Genomic DNA, 14353 nt, shown 5'->3' with positions numbered 1-14353 from the left:
ATCATAGGTGATGGCTTCTTATTCTCTGTTCTAATTTGTTTTTGTAGTGACTGCGTTCTAAACGTGACATGGTGCTTCAAATGGTCATGTTTGTATGCTGCTTTACTTTCCATAGCTGAGGTCTGGTGGCCACTCTGTCACCACCAGAGCCACTCCTGCTTCTTCCTGAAATCCTCTGATGAGATGTAATTGGTGTTAAGTATTGTTCAGTCTTTGGCAGTATCCAGGAGTCATTGTCTTGTTGTTGTTGGTCCTCAGAGCTCCTGTGTTGGTGGCACTTGCTCTAATCGAGTGCGGGATGGAGTATGAAGATGCCGTGCACTTCATAAGGCTGTAAGTACTGAACCCTGATTCCACTCCACTTTACTGAAGCAGTCCCCTTAACCCGGCATTCTGGTCACACACTGTTAGGAAACGTCGCGGAGCGTTCAATTCCAAGCAGCTACTCTTCCTGGAAAACTACAAACCTAAACTGTGTCTGCGGTCAAAGGATGCCAACGGACAGAGCTGCTGTGTACAGTAAGAATCAGCAACACCGCGTTAAATGGGAAATGGTCACGAGAAAGTCATCACATTTTTGACTGGTTTAAAGATCGTGTAATCTGTTGGAAACCATTTCATTCCACACATATGTTTGTCAAAAATCTAAAATCAAATTTCAAAAAATTGTATCCAGTGTATTAATTTCTGAATTTGCATAAAAACTGAAACTCTGGAGTAGATGTCAGTTTTGGCAACACTGATTGTCTTGCTTTTTTCCCTATAACATTACATTGTTTAATATGTAGTAAAATGCACGTCAAGAGGAAATCACACAGACATACAGACATTCTGAAATGAGCTGTTTGGCTAATAATAATAATAATAAACTGAGAACACAGTGATTAATGCTTCCTATGTTAATGTCCTCTTACAGAAGCAGATTTAAAACATGCTATTAATGTCTTCAGCACCTTTTGCTGTTCAACATCAGATGGCAAAATCAGTTCTGTGTTTAGGGTAGACGGTAAATTTAATTTTTCATTGTCAGTAACCAACATTTTAATGTTGATTTACTGCTGATACACTAAACTCGTTGAAAATTTATATTACTCTCAGCTAAAAATCTTGAATATGTATTTGGCGTTACGTGTATTCAAAGGCTCGCTGGTTTTACTCCCATCAGTCCTCACTGTGGTTCAGACAGATTTTTCACTTGGCAGCAACAGAAACTATGTTTTACAGGTAAAAATGTGGCACATAAAAATTAAAAATGTTTCAAAGAATGAACAAAAATCCATTTGTTTGATGCAACTGTAGAGTATGCTGAATGAAACTACATAGTGAGAGTCACGGGTGTGAAATCTGCCGTCTGGGGAAAATGTCGCAATGGTTGCAAATGTTTGATACTGTGCTGTGATGTCATAAAGGTGCAACATCGCAGAAGTGATGTGATAATAATAATAATAAAAAAAAATCCAAATTTTTCTCTTTTGTCATTTTTTTGTTATATTGATCTTGTTACTTGGGAATATAAATTGCATAATTGATTATTTTAAAATATCTTCTACCAAACAAAGTTCTGATTTAAAAATGTCATTTTAATATGTCACACTGTTAAAACTGGAGTCTTTCAAAAGTCAGGGGCCTCATGTACAAAGACTTGCTTGGATTTCCTACTGAATCATGGTGTACGCCAAAACCCAGAAACTGGTGTAAGCACAAAAATAGGCCCTGGGAGCTGGGATTCCCCTCTGTCAGATCAGTCAACATGAACACAGAAAATAAATTATCTCGAGTGTGAGCTACAGATGATGAAAATGATGTGGAGACATGCAGGGATAGTTTATTTGGTTCCCTTTCAAATGGGATAAACATGAAAAGGGACTGTGTGTATGTGCGCGAGGTCGTGAACACTAGGGATGGGTATCTGAAACTGGTTCTTTTCGGGTATCGTCAAGAAATCCTGGTGTGTAGTGAGCACCTTGTATGGCAGCACCCTGACATCGGGGTGAATGTGAGGTATTATTGTAAAGCGCTTTGAGTGTCTGATGCAGATGGAAAAGCGCTATATAAATGCAGTCCATTTACCAATGTGATGCATCTGGATGACATTTGGATGATTGCGTTCCACACAGCTCGGCTCGGCTCAAGGTTGACCGGTGCACTGCTGACTGATTGGGTAGCTCCCGCTGGAATGCCCCTGTTTCCTGCTCCTCACCGTATTGCGCTCTGGACCGGCCGCAGTTCTGTGCGCCACTCCACTAACAGTGGCCTTGATAATCGAAATCAGTTTGAGCCAATTATCATCATTTGCAAGTAAATCCTCGTGTTCCCTGAATACTCGCTCACGTCGGATTGCACCATTTGTAAGGTCCTCTAACAACACTAACGCAGCCACTGTTAGTGCCATTTTACACATCACTTTGCGCATGTTTTTATATCCACCCATACAACTGCAACATGGGTGTGTTAATTGTTCATCAGTGTGTCTCTGATGTTCCTCATCACTCTGTTTTCACACTATTAACGGTTCCCAGCATCACCTCTATGTGTCTGCAGAGGAACAATAGCTGTAAAAATGCGCGTACGCCAGCCAGGATTTTTGTGTGACGCACCGCACATTTCCATGCTCATTACACTTTTCATACATCTGTACGTTGGCGTGGAGACGGACGGGCGCCACGTTTCTGTGCGTAAGCAGCTGTTGTACATGAGGCTCCTGGGCTCTGCTTTTCTACTTTTGTGGCAATGGAGCAAATGAAGTGAGTACTTCAGGACTTCTGAATCCCAAAAGGTACCCATGTTGTTAAAGGTGCTTATGTAAGTCCCAGTGAAGCCGCAGCAGCATGAAATCTTTAACCCTCACATGTAGAAGTTTTAATCCTGTAGAATCTCCTCAATATGATGACATCCTTTTTTCACTCGTATGATGAAATTGTAATAAATTGTTTTTTTTATTTTCTTCTTCCAAGAGTGGGATTCTGCTCTGCTGTTCAAGCATGTAAACGATCACTTGTTGAATGTATCTAAACATGAACACACAGATTTTGGTGGATTTTCCTGTTAGCTATTCCATGTTGGAGCACAGACACGGTTACTACTTCAGTTCCCTGATCTTATACGGCTCAAAATGGTGTATGTTGAAGTGGTAATATACACAATATGATTCTGTTCTGCTAACATTTTAGCATAGCATGTATCTGAACATAACATTTAAGATGATGTTAAGTACGAGTCGTGTCGATAACACACAATGCTCTCTGATGATAGCAGGCTACATGCTAACAGGTAAATCCACATTGTTTTTAATGACATGGTATAATATTGCACATGGTTTTGGGGAGACGATAAATGTAATAAATGTAAATGTTTTAGCACTGAGATTAACATTAAACAGGTAAATTGAATAATGGGACAATCTCCCAAATATTGTGAAACATTCTCACGGAGGATTTGCACTGATGTCATAATGACCAAATTAACATTAATCTTCTGAGTCTGAATATTCAGAAGTGTCATCATTATTGAATGATTCATTCACTCACTCACTCTTCTTCAACTACTTACTCCAAGCAAGGGTCATGGGGGGTGGAGCCTGTCCCAGCAGTCACAGGGTGTGAGGACAGGATGCCAGTCTGTCACAGGGACACATACAGACCAAGATTTACTTTAACCACAAAACCAACAAGAATTTAAAAGCTTTGTTACACCGTAATATCAAGAAACAACATAGATAAATAAAAAAATCTGATCTTTTTAATGGTGTGTTGATCAGATACTGATAAATAGGACCATGAAAGCTGAGCATATAGTTTTCTTTTTACCACAGTCTTCTGTGGTGAGGTTGAACACGCTGTGAAGTCTAACATGTTGAGTTTACCTGATAAACGGCAGCAAACCATCTCACTTTGCCCAAGTAAACTTTAAAGTTGGGCATGGGCAGTTATCAGTGCCGATAATCAGCCAGGCTGATAATTGATATACAACCCCTGGCAAAAACTAGGGAATCACCGGCCTCAGAGGATGTTCATTCACTTGTTTAATTTTGTAGAAAAAAAGCAGATCACAGACATGACACAAAACTAAAGGCGTTTCAAATGGCAACTTTCTGGCTTTAAGAGACACTATAAGAAATCAGGAAAAAAAATTGTGGCAGTCAGTAACAGTTACTTTTTTAGACCAAGCAGAGGGAAAAAAATATGGAATCACTCAATTCTGAGGAATAAATTATGGAATCATGAAAAACAAAAGAACGCTCCAACACATCACTAGTATTTTGTTGCACCACCTCTGGCTTTTATAACAGCTTGCAGTCTCTGAGGCATGGACTTAATGAGTGACAAACAGTACTCTTCATCAATCTGGCTCCAACTTTCTCTGATTGCTGTTGCCAGATCAGCTTTGCAGGTTGGAGCCTTGTCATGGACCATTTTCTTCAACTTCCACCAAAGATTTTCAATTGGATTAAGATCTGGACTATTTGCAGGCCATGACATTGACCCTATGTGTCTTTTTGCAAGGAATGTTTTCACAGTTTTTGCTCTATGGCAAGATGCATTATTATCTTGAAAAATGAATTCATCATCCCCAAACATCCTTTCAATTAATGGGATAAGAAAAGTGTCCAAAATATCAACGTAAACTTGTGCATTTATTGATGATGTAATGACAGCCATCTCCTCAGTGCCTTTACCTGACATGCATACCCATATCATCAATGACTGTGGAAATTTACATGTTCTCTTCAGGCAGTCATCTTTATAAATCTCATTGGAACGGCACCAAACAAAAGTTCCAGCATCATCACCTTGCCCAATGCAGATTCGAGATTCATCACTGAATATGACTTTCATCCAGTCATCCACAGTCCATGATTGCTTTTCCTTAGCCCATTGTAACCTTGTTTTTTTCTGTTTAGGTGTTAATGATGGCTTTCATTTAGCTTTTCTGTATGTAAATCGCATTTCCTTTAGGCGGTTTCTTACAGTTCGGTCACAGACCTGGACTCCAGTTTCCTCCCATTCGTTCCTCATTTGTTTTGTTGTGCATTTTCGATTTTTGAGACATATTGCTTTAGGTTTTCTGTCTTGAGGCTTTGATGTCTTCCTTGGTCTACCAGTATGTTTGCCTTTAACAACCGTCCCATGTTGTTTTTATTTGATCCAGAGTTTAGACACAGCTGACTGTGAACAACCAACATCTTATGCAACATTGCGTGATGATTTACCCTCTTTTAAGAGTTTGATAATCCTGTCCTTTGTTTCAATTGACATCTCTCGTGTTGGAGCCATGATTCATGTCAGTCCACTTGGTGCAACAGCTCTCCAAGGTGTGATCACTCCTTTTTAGATGCAGACTAACGAGCAGATCTGATTTGATGTAGGTGTTAGTTTTGGGGATGAAAATTTACAGGGTGATTCCATAATTTATTCCTCAGAATTGAGTGAGTCCATATTTTTTTCCCTCTGCTTGGTCTAAAAAAGTAACCGTTACTGACTGCCACAATTTTTTTTCTTGATTTCTTATAATGTTTCTTAAAGCCAGAAAGTTGCCATTTGAAATGACTTTAGTTTTGTGTCATGTCTGTGATCTGCTTTTTTTCCCACAAAATTAAACAACTGAATGAACATCCTCCGAGTCCGGTGATTCCATAATTTTTGCCAGGGGTTGTATATATAAAACTTGGATCTGAATGGTGTAGTCCCTTTGGATCCTCACTACCAACACACACAAAATTTAGGGTCCATTCACACATAGGGTGAATTTGTATTGCCCGCTTGATAAGAAGAGTTCAATACAATGCAGTGTTTTTATATGGTGTGTGATTTCTTTATTTTTTTAATACGTCCATGTCCATTATTTATTTATTTATTTAAATACGTCCATGTACATTTTTTATTTATTTATTTATTTTTCACAACAGCATTGCAATGTGTATGCTGCTTACACTGTGTTCCCACGTGCATGAAACCGTTTGCGTGCATTTGAAATTTTTTCTACTTTTTTCTTCACAGCAGCATTGTGCACACCTGCCTGTCGGTGCGATGTTTCGTGGTGCGCTCATACGAGCTGTTCTGATAGGGGTTGCCCTGAGTTGTACTTATTTACACTATGTGTGAAGGGGCACCTACTTATGTTTAAATACAGGTTTTATAAAGTACTGTATTTTACTAGTTTTGGAGGCCCTGCGACTTAAACTCCAGTGCCACTTATACATTGAAAAATAACACATTTGTTATTAATAATTAGTAATTATAATAACTATTTATGTCGAACCTTCCCAGGAATCAAAGCACTAAACAAAATAAACTCCAATAATAAAAGAATAAATGGCAACTTAAAAAAAAAAAATAAAAAAAAGTGTGCAGGATGTAATGACATCACGTGCAAGTCCTCCGTGAAACACTGGCCCACGAGGCCAACATGGCTGCCGCTGAGAAGCGCAATGGGTATGAGTTCTGTCGGTCTCTTTGTACCTGTTTATTTATCTTGTCAGCTTCTGTGTTTTTAAGATGCTGTTTTTCTTAGTGAGATCATTTTTTTTTATAGGTAGATCATGTTTTTGTGTAACGTATGCCCGCCTGGAAAGAAAACAAAAACAAATAAAAAAAAAAACCTCTCTTGTCTCTTCTTGGATATTAAAGTGTTTAAGTACTGTACCTGTTGGACGTTTTTTCCCCTCTATATTTTTTTATTTTGTGTCATAAGTCACACCATCAGTTTATGATGATGTCATTTATCAATGACACTGATCACTTCTACAAGCTACACATTTCAATTTTACAATTATTATTTTTTAATGTATAAAGTCAACACTGAATTTATGTCCTGTGAAATATGCCTAGCCATGCAGAAAATGTTTAACCAAATGTCTGCAGTGATTGTGTTGGATATAGAGGGCGCTGTGGAGTCGAACCTGAGAGATTCTGGCTGTGTGAATGTGGAATCACAGCTTTATATGGAGCATGGAAGAACAATTACGAGAATCTACTGAATCTACTGGTACCTTGTTTCCCATGTAACAATAAGAAATATACTCAAAATCTGGATTAATCTTTTTAGTCACATAGCACTACTATTATTCTGAACACTACTGTACATGATAATGATTCTGATCTCTGTTCCATCAGAATGACACCAGATAAAAGTTCCAGCATCATCTCCTGAAAATCACTTCCATCATTCTCTGTGATCGCTTCTCTTTAATCTGCTGTCACTTCACTTTGTGCTGATGGTCCTTTGGCCTTACCTTTGTTAATTAACATTTCTTTTCTTTGTGATTTGTTACTGTTCTGTCACAGTGACAGAAAATGTACAACAAAATTTAAAACCAAAAGGGCAGAACTGTTTCTGCTTTGAGCGCTGTTTTAAATGTAGATGTTTTATCCCCTGAAGGCCCGAAGGGGGATTATGTCGTGGAGATTTCCATCTATCTGTCTTTCTGTCTGACCATCCCAAAACGGCTAAAAGCCTTCTAAAATCAAGTCCTTTCATATTTTTAGGAAGAATTTAGTGAAACTTGGTACAAGTCCTTGTTATAGGTAGGTAATATGCATATTATCATATCGTTCAAGTTGGGCCCATTTTAAGAGTTATGGCCCTTCATTAACAAATCTTGACTCTGCCAGTTTTATGAGTTGGCGTCTGCATTCTGAAATCAGCTGTCGCAAACCTTGAAATGTTTTCAGAATGTAGCAAGCACTTGTACCAAAGCAGCATTTGTCAGTGGGTAATATTGAGCGCTCATTTGTTTTCTGGTGTTTAGTTCAGAAATGCAAATGAGTGATTCCACAATTATTCCTCAACAAAGAGTCGGAAAAACGGCTGAAAAACAGTTGTGACGTCAGTCCTTCATATGTGTTACTGTGATGATATGTACAACCCCTGGCAATAATTATGGAATCACCGGCCTCGGTGGATGTTCATTCAGTTGTTTAATTTTGTAGAAAAAAGCAGATCACAGACATGACACAAAACTAAAGTCATTTCAAATGGCAACTTTCTGGCTTTAAGGAACACTATAAGAAATCAGGAAAAATAATTGTGGCAATCAGTAACAGTTACTTTTTTAGACCAATCAGAGGGAAAAAAAAATATGGACTCACTCAATTCTGAGGAATAAATTATGGAATCACCCTGTAAATTTTCATCCCCAAAACTAACACCTGCATCAAATCAGATCTGCTCGTTAGTCTGCGTCTAAAAAGGAGTGAACACACCTTGGAGAGCTGTTGCACCAAGTGGACTGACATGAATCATGGCTTCAACATGAGAGATGTCAGTTGAAACAAAGGAGAGGATTAGAGGACAAGTTGGGACATGCCTATCTCAGCTTTCAGTGCTTACCAGTCGAGTGAGTATAAAAGAACTTGTGGAGAGCTGGACATGTCCCAACTTGTCCTCTAACACTCCGAAACAGAGGTGTTCCTTTGTCTCGCTTCATCAGCGAATCGGTCGTGACGCGCGAAGCCTCCGCGCGGCTTTCCATGACAAAATCTCTTGTTAAAAGTGAAATCTGCCGGAAAATGGCTGATGTCCAGGTCTTGTGATAACCACACGACGGTCTCGTATCCACAGAGCCATCAGCTTAGAAATGATCCAGTGGTTTGTGCCGCAGCTCGCAGCGCGGCGCACCGACCGTCCTTAAAGGGGTCCTTATACCTGTAGTTAAAGTCCTTATTCTCTGTGAAGCCCATAAGATTTTCACTGAAAGCCAGATAAATTTTTCGAATGGTTTCCAGGTGCCAGTCTCTAACAGCTTCTGAAAAAATTCTGATGGGAAAAAAAAGTCCTTTTCATTCCGCCATTTCCAGACAATGAAAATCCGACGAGGGGGCGGGACCACTCCTTCCACAAGGCGTGCTCACAGGCGAATGACGTCACTGACAGGCGTGGAAAAACTCACGCATGTGCACGAGGGTTCAAGCATGTCTGACGTAAAAACATATGAATGAAATCCATATAGTTTTTGAAAAAAATAAAAAGGTACGATACTTTATGGACAGACCTCGTACACCCATAATGTGCATGATATTACAGATCCATTGTCAGGTCACCTCATGTGTCAAGGGATGTATCTATACTGTCATGTTATCACGGCTGTTAGGCAGCCATGATAACACTACAATGTTTCCTTTGCTTGCCCCAAACAGGATGCACCGGTGGGAGTCAGGCTCATCAGTGCCACTGTTGGGATGTACCAGCAGGATTTGGCATGCCTGATTCATTTTAAGGTTCCCTGGAACATGATTAGAATGTTCTGTATGCAGTCAGACTGCAGTACGACTGCCATTCGAATTTTCCACAGTTTGAATTCAGCTTGATGGTGGTGTGCATGTTCTCTACATTTGCACTGGCTGTATGAATTTGGTCTTTTTTTTTTTCTTTTTTTTTTCCCCTCTTTTGTTAAGTGCCATATGAATGTTCTACAAGGAATTCGAAAGCAGCATGAATGCAGCTCAGTATGCACGAATGTTGATGTTTGAATGCCCATTCGTACAGTAGACAGAATGCCTTTGAGTGCAACTCAACCACCGTTCGAATGTTTTCCAACACGAGCACAACACAAATGTAGAGTGCATGTGCTCTGGCTGCACAAATGTGCCATCTGCTGTAAGAATGCTGTATGAGGTGTTTGAGTACAGTTCAAATTTGTATGACTGTTGTTTGAATCCTCATTCATACAGCATTCTGGCTCATTCGTGCTCTAGTGTGACGGCATGCAAGTGTGCACAAGGACTGTTAACAACCAAAACCAGTTGGGCAATATTTATCGCGCAACTATAACCTACAACCCCAATTCCAATGAAGTTGGGATGCTGTGTAAAATGTAAATAAAAACAGAATACAATGATTTTCAAATCCTCTTCAACCTATATTCAATTGAATACACCACAAAGACAAGATATTTCATGTTCAAACTGATAAACTTTATTGTTTTTGTGCAAATATTTGCTCATTTTGAAATGGATACCTGCAACACATTTCAAAAACGGGACGGGGCAACAAGAGACTGGGAAAGTTGATGAATGCTCAAAGAACACCTGTTTGGAACATTTCACAGGTGAACAGGTTAATTGGAAACAGGTGAGTCTCATGATTGGGTATAAAAGGAGCATCCGCAAAAGGCTCAGCCGTGGGGTGAGGATCACCACTTTGTGAACAACTGCGTGAAAAAATTGTCCAACAGTTTAAGAACAATGTTTCTCAACCTTCAATTGCAAAGGGTTTAGGGATTCCATCATCTATGGTCTATAATCAGAAGATTCAGAGAATCTGGAGAACTTTCTACACGTAAGCAGCAAGACTGAAAATCAACATTGAATGCCCATGACCTTTGATCCCTCAGGTGGCACTGCATTAAAAACTGACATCATTGTGTAAAGGATCTTACCGCGTGGGCTCAGGAACACTTCAGAAAACCATTGTCAGTTAACACAGTTTGTCGCTACATCTACAAGTGCAAGTTAAAACTCTACCATGCAAAGTGAAAGCCATACATCAACATCCAGAAACACCGCCGCCTTCTCTGGGCCCGAGCTCATTAGAAATGGACAGATGCAAAGTGGAAAAGTGTGCTGTGGTCTGATGAGTCCACATTTCAAATTGTTTTTGGAAATCATGGACGTCCTGTCGTCTGGACAAAAGAGGAAAAAGACCATCCAGATTGTTACTAGTGCAAAGTTCAAAAGCCAGCATCTGTGATGGTATGGGGGTGTGTTAGTGCCCATGGCATGGACATCTTACACATCTGTGATGGCACCATCAATGCTGAAAGGTACATCCAGGTTTTGCTGGATGCTGCCATCCAAGCAATGTCTTTTTCAGGGACGTCCCTGATTATTTCAGCAAGACAATGCCAAGCCACATTCTGCACGTGTTCCAACAAAAAGCAGTGATGAGACCCCGAGCCCACCAAACTGGAAACGCTCCTCCCCCCACTACGCCTCAATATCCTGTCGATGAATATCACAAACTATTGGTGATAAGGCGCAGCCCTGGCGGAGGCCAACCTCCACCGGAAAGCAGTCCGAATAACTGCCAAGCACCCGAACACGGCTCTCACTTTGCAAGTTCAAGGATTGGATGACCCTGAGAAGGGACACCCCCTCACTCCATATTCCCGCAGCACCTCCCATAGTATCTCCCGGGGTACCTGATCATAAGCCTTCTCCAAGTACACAAAACACATGTAGACTGGGTGGGCATACTCCCAGGCCCCCTCCAGGATCCTTGTGAGAGTAAAGAGCTGGTTGGTTGCGCTGGAGATGCAGATTTAATTTTCCAACAGGACTTGGCACCTGCACACAGTGCCAAAGCTACCAGTACCTGGTTTAAGGACCATGGTATCCCTGTTCTTAATCAGAAAACTCGCCTGACCTTTAACCCCACAGAAAATCTACAGGGTATTGTGAAGAGGAAGATGCGATTAGCCAGACCCAACAATGCAGAAGAGCTGAAGGCCACTATCAGAGCAACCTGGGCTTTCACACCACCTGAGCAGTGCCACAGACTGATCGACTCCATGCTACGCCGCATTGCTGCAGTAATTCTGGCAAAAGGAGCCCCAACTGCGTATTGAGTGCTGTACATGCGCATACTGTTCATGTTCATACTTTTCAGTTGGCCAACATTTTTAAAAATCCTTTTTTTGTATTGGTCTTCACTAATATTCTAATTTTCTGAGATACTGAATCTGGGGTTTTCATTCATTGTCAATTATAATCATCAAAATTAAAAGAAATAAGCATTTGAAATATATCAGTTTGTGTGTAATGAATGAAAACAATATACGTACAAGTTATACTTTTTGAATGGAATTACTGAAATAAATCAACTTTTTCATGATATTCTAATTATATGACCAGCACCTGTACATCCAAATGTGAAACTGTCAAATATTTTTCCACTGTTACCCCGATATTATAAGGTCTGAAATCTCACATGATTAACCAATCAGATTTGCGGAAAAAACGTTATTAGATTAGAATTAGAATAAATAATAGTCTGTTTCTTACAGTATTGTAGCTCACTAAGTGTTAAGCACCTTATTAAACAGCTTTTTATTTGATTTATTTTTGGTCCTTTAATAAAGGGCTTGTCCTGTGAAGCTGCTGTCTTTTTTTTTTTTTTTTTGTAGTGTCACCAGACTTTCACAGCAGAAATTTAATGACAATAAACATCTTCTGTTCTGTTCCATTCAGTTCTGTAATGTTTTCTCTTCATAATTATACTTTATTATACTTTTTCATAGAATCGAAAACGTGTTGATTCCTAAATGGCCGCGAGGGGGCGCTCGTCCGCAAATCATCATTAATTGTGATTTTTTTTCTTTCTTTCTTTTTTTTGTTTTTACTGCGTTTAAGGATACTTAGGAGGAGGAGACGAGGAGCTTCGGGAGGTGACGAGGAGTAGCAGGAGGAGAGTTTGTGTGTGTGGCGACAGGATGACTTAAAGCAAAAGTTTAAATAAATGAAGTTTGGGTGGTTTTTAGCGTCATGTCGTTGTTTGTCTTTAGTTGGTGTTTTGTTCCGCTTTTTGCACATCTGGAATAAAAGAGGCCGTTTGATGTCCGGAGGTCGACCTGGAAGAAGAAGAAAACCGCTGCGGGACAAACTAACGGAGCCACAATGTTACCGGTGAGTTTTCAAACCTTAAACTAAATGTTGCTTCATAACAAACAGTTTAATAATTATAGCTGTGGGAAATAATCCATATAACTCAACTTTAAGGGTTTTTTTCCCCAGTGACTAAGCGCTTAATTTAGCTTTTTAGCATGTAAAATCCATTTTTCTCAATGTTTTAAAGCGACATTAAAGTTTTATGTTCGCCTAATGATGGACAGAAGAAAACGGAAGCAGGAAAACTTTGATTTGTGAGCTATTTTCGAAAAAGCTTCCAGTGGCGTTTCTAGAGGGGGGCCTCGAGGGGCCTCGACCAACCAGAGCTTTAAAACAGGGACGATTCTCATCAATCAATCAATTTTTTTATATAGCGCCAAATCACAACAAACAGTTGCCCCAAGGCGCTTTATATTGTAAGGCAAGGCCATACAATAATTATGTAAAACCCCAACGGTCAAAACGACCCCCTGTGAGCAAGCACTTGGCTACAGTGGGAAGGAAAAACTCCCTTTTAACAGGAAGAAACCTCCAGCAGAACCAGGCTCAGGGAGGGGCAGTCTTCTGCTGGGACTGGTTGGGGCTGAGGGAGAGAACCAGGAAAAAGACATGCTGTGGAGGGGAGCAGAGATCGATCACTAATGATTAAATGCAGAGTGGTGCATACAGAGCAAAAAGAGAAAGAAACAGTGCATCATGGGAACCCCCCAGCAGTCTACGTCTATAGCAGCATAACTAAGGGATGGTTCAGGGTCACCTGATCCAGCCCTAACTATAAGCTTTAGCAAAAAAGAAAGTTTTAAGCCTAATCTTAAAAGTAGAGAGGGTGTCTGTCTCCCTGATCTGAATTGGGAGCTGGTTCCACAGGAGAGGAGCCTGAAAGCTGAAGGCTCTGCCTCCCATTCTACTCTTACAAACCCTAGGAACTACAAGTAAGCCTGCAGTCTGAGAGCGAAGCGCTCTATTGGGGTGATATGGTACTATGAGGTCCCTAAGATAAGATGGGACCTGATTATTCAAAACCTTATAAGTAAGAAGAAGAATTTTAAATTCTATTCTAGAATTAACAGGAAGCCAATGAAGAGAGGCCAATATGGGTGAGATATGCTCTCTCCTTCTAGTCCCCGTCAGTACTCTAGCTGCAGCATTTTGAATTAACTGAAGGCTTTTCAGGGAACTTTTAGGACAACCTGATAATAATGAATTACAATAGTCCAGCCTAGAGGAAATAAATGCATGAATTAGTTTTTCAGCATCACTCTGAGACAAGACCTTTCTGATTTTAGAGATATTGCGTAAATGCAAAAAAGCAGTCCTACATATTTGTTTAATATGCGCTTTGAATGACATATCCTGATCAAAAATGACTCCAAGATTTCTCACAGTATTACTAGAGGTCAGGGTAATGCCATCCAGAGTAAGGATCTGGTTAGACACCATGTTTCTAAGATTTGTGGGGCCAAGTACAATAACTTCAGTTTTATCTGAGTTTAAAAGCAGGAAATTAGAGGTCATCCATGTCTTTATGTCTGTAAGACAATCCTGCAGTTTAGCTAATTGGTGTGTGTCCTCTGGCTTCATGGATAGATAAAGCTGGGTATCATCTGCGTAACAATGAAAATTTAAGCAATACCGTCTAATAATACTGCCTAAGGGAAGCATGTATAAAGTGAATAAAATTGGTCCTAGCACAGAACCTTGTGGAACTCCATAATTAACTTTAGTCTGTGAAGAAGATTCCCCATTTACAT

The 14353-nt window shown here is 40.0% G+C and overlaps 2 protein-coding genes and 1 long non-coding RNA gene across 8 annotated transcripts in view; 2 read left to right on the top strand and 1 right to left on the bottom strand.

The window, feature by feature from the left end:
• ptp4a2a (protein tyrosine phosphatase 4A2a) overlaps positions 1-622 on the top strand; it is a 30100-nt gene extending 29478 nt beyond the window's left edge. For all 4 annotated transcript variants that reach the window (XM_034194806.1, XM_034194803.1, XM_034194805.1 and 1 more), the window contains 2 exons: positions 259-333; positions 412-622. In XM_034194806.1, coding sequence (XP_034050697.1) covers positions 259-333; positions 412-523 — 187 coding nt within the window. In that variant the 3' untranslated portion in view covers positions 524-622. The remainder of the gene's footprint in view (positions 1-258; positions 334-411) is intronic.
• LOC117531699 overlaps positions 1-14353 on the bottom strand; it is a 32564-nt gene that overhangs the window by 11652 nt on the left and 6559 nt on the right. The window contains exon 3 of the long non-coding RNA XR_004566704.1: positions 3641-3903. This is a non-coding gene — a long non-coding RNA (uncharacterized LOC117531699). The remainder of the gene's footprint in view (positions 1-3640; positions 3904-14353) is intronic.
• Positions 12390-14353, top strand: part of LOC117531694 (apoptosis-stimulating of p53 protein 1-like) — a 196264-nt gene continuing 194300 nt past the window's right edge. For all 3 annotated transcript variants that reach the window (XM_034194801.1, XM_034194800.1, XM_034194799.1), the window contains exon 1: positions 12390-12620. In XM_034194801.1, coding sequence (XP_034050692.1) covers positions 12612-12620 — 9 coding nt within the window. In that variant the 5' untranslated portion in view covers positions 12390-12611. The remainder of the gene's footprint in view (positions 12621-14353) is intronic.

Source organism: Thalassophryne amazonica, chromosome 19, assembly GCF_902500255.1.
Source record: "Thalassophryne amazonica chromosome 19, fThaAma1.1, whole genome shotgun sequence".
NCBI classification, from domain to species: Eukaryota; Metazoa; Chordata; class Actinopteri; order Batrachoidiformes; family Batrachoididae; genus Thalassophryne; species Thalassophryne amazonica.
The sequence above is the reverse complement of the archived record's forward strand: the minus strand, read 5'-3'. Positions and strand labels throughout refer to the sequence as shown.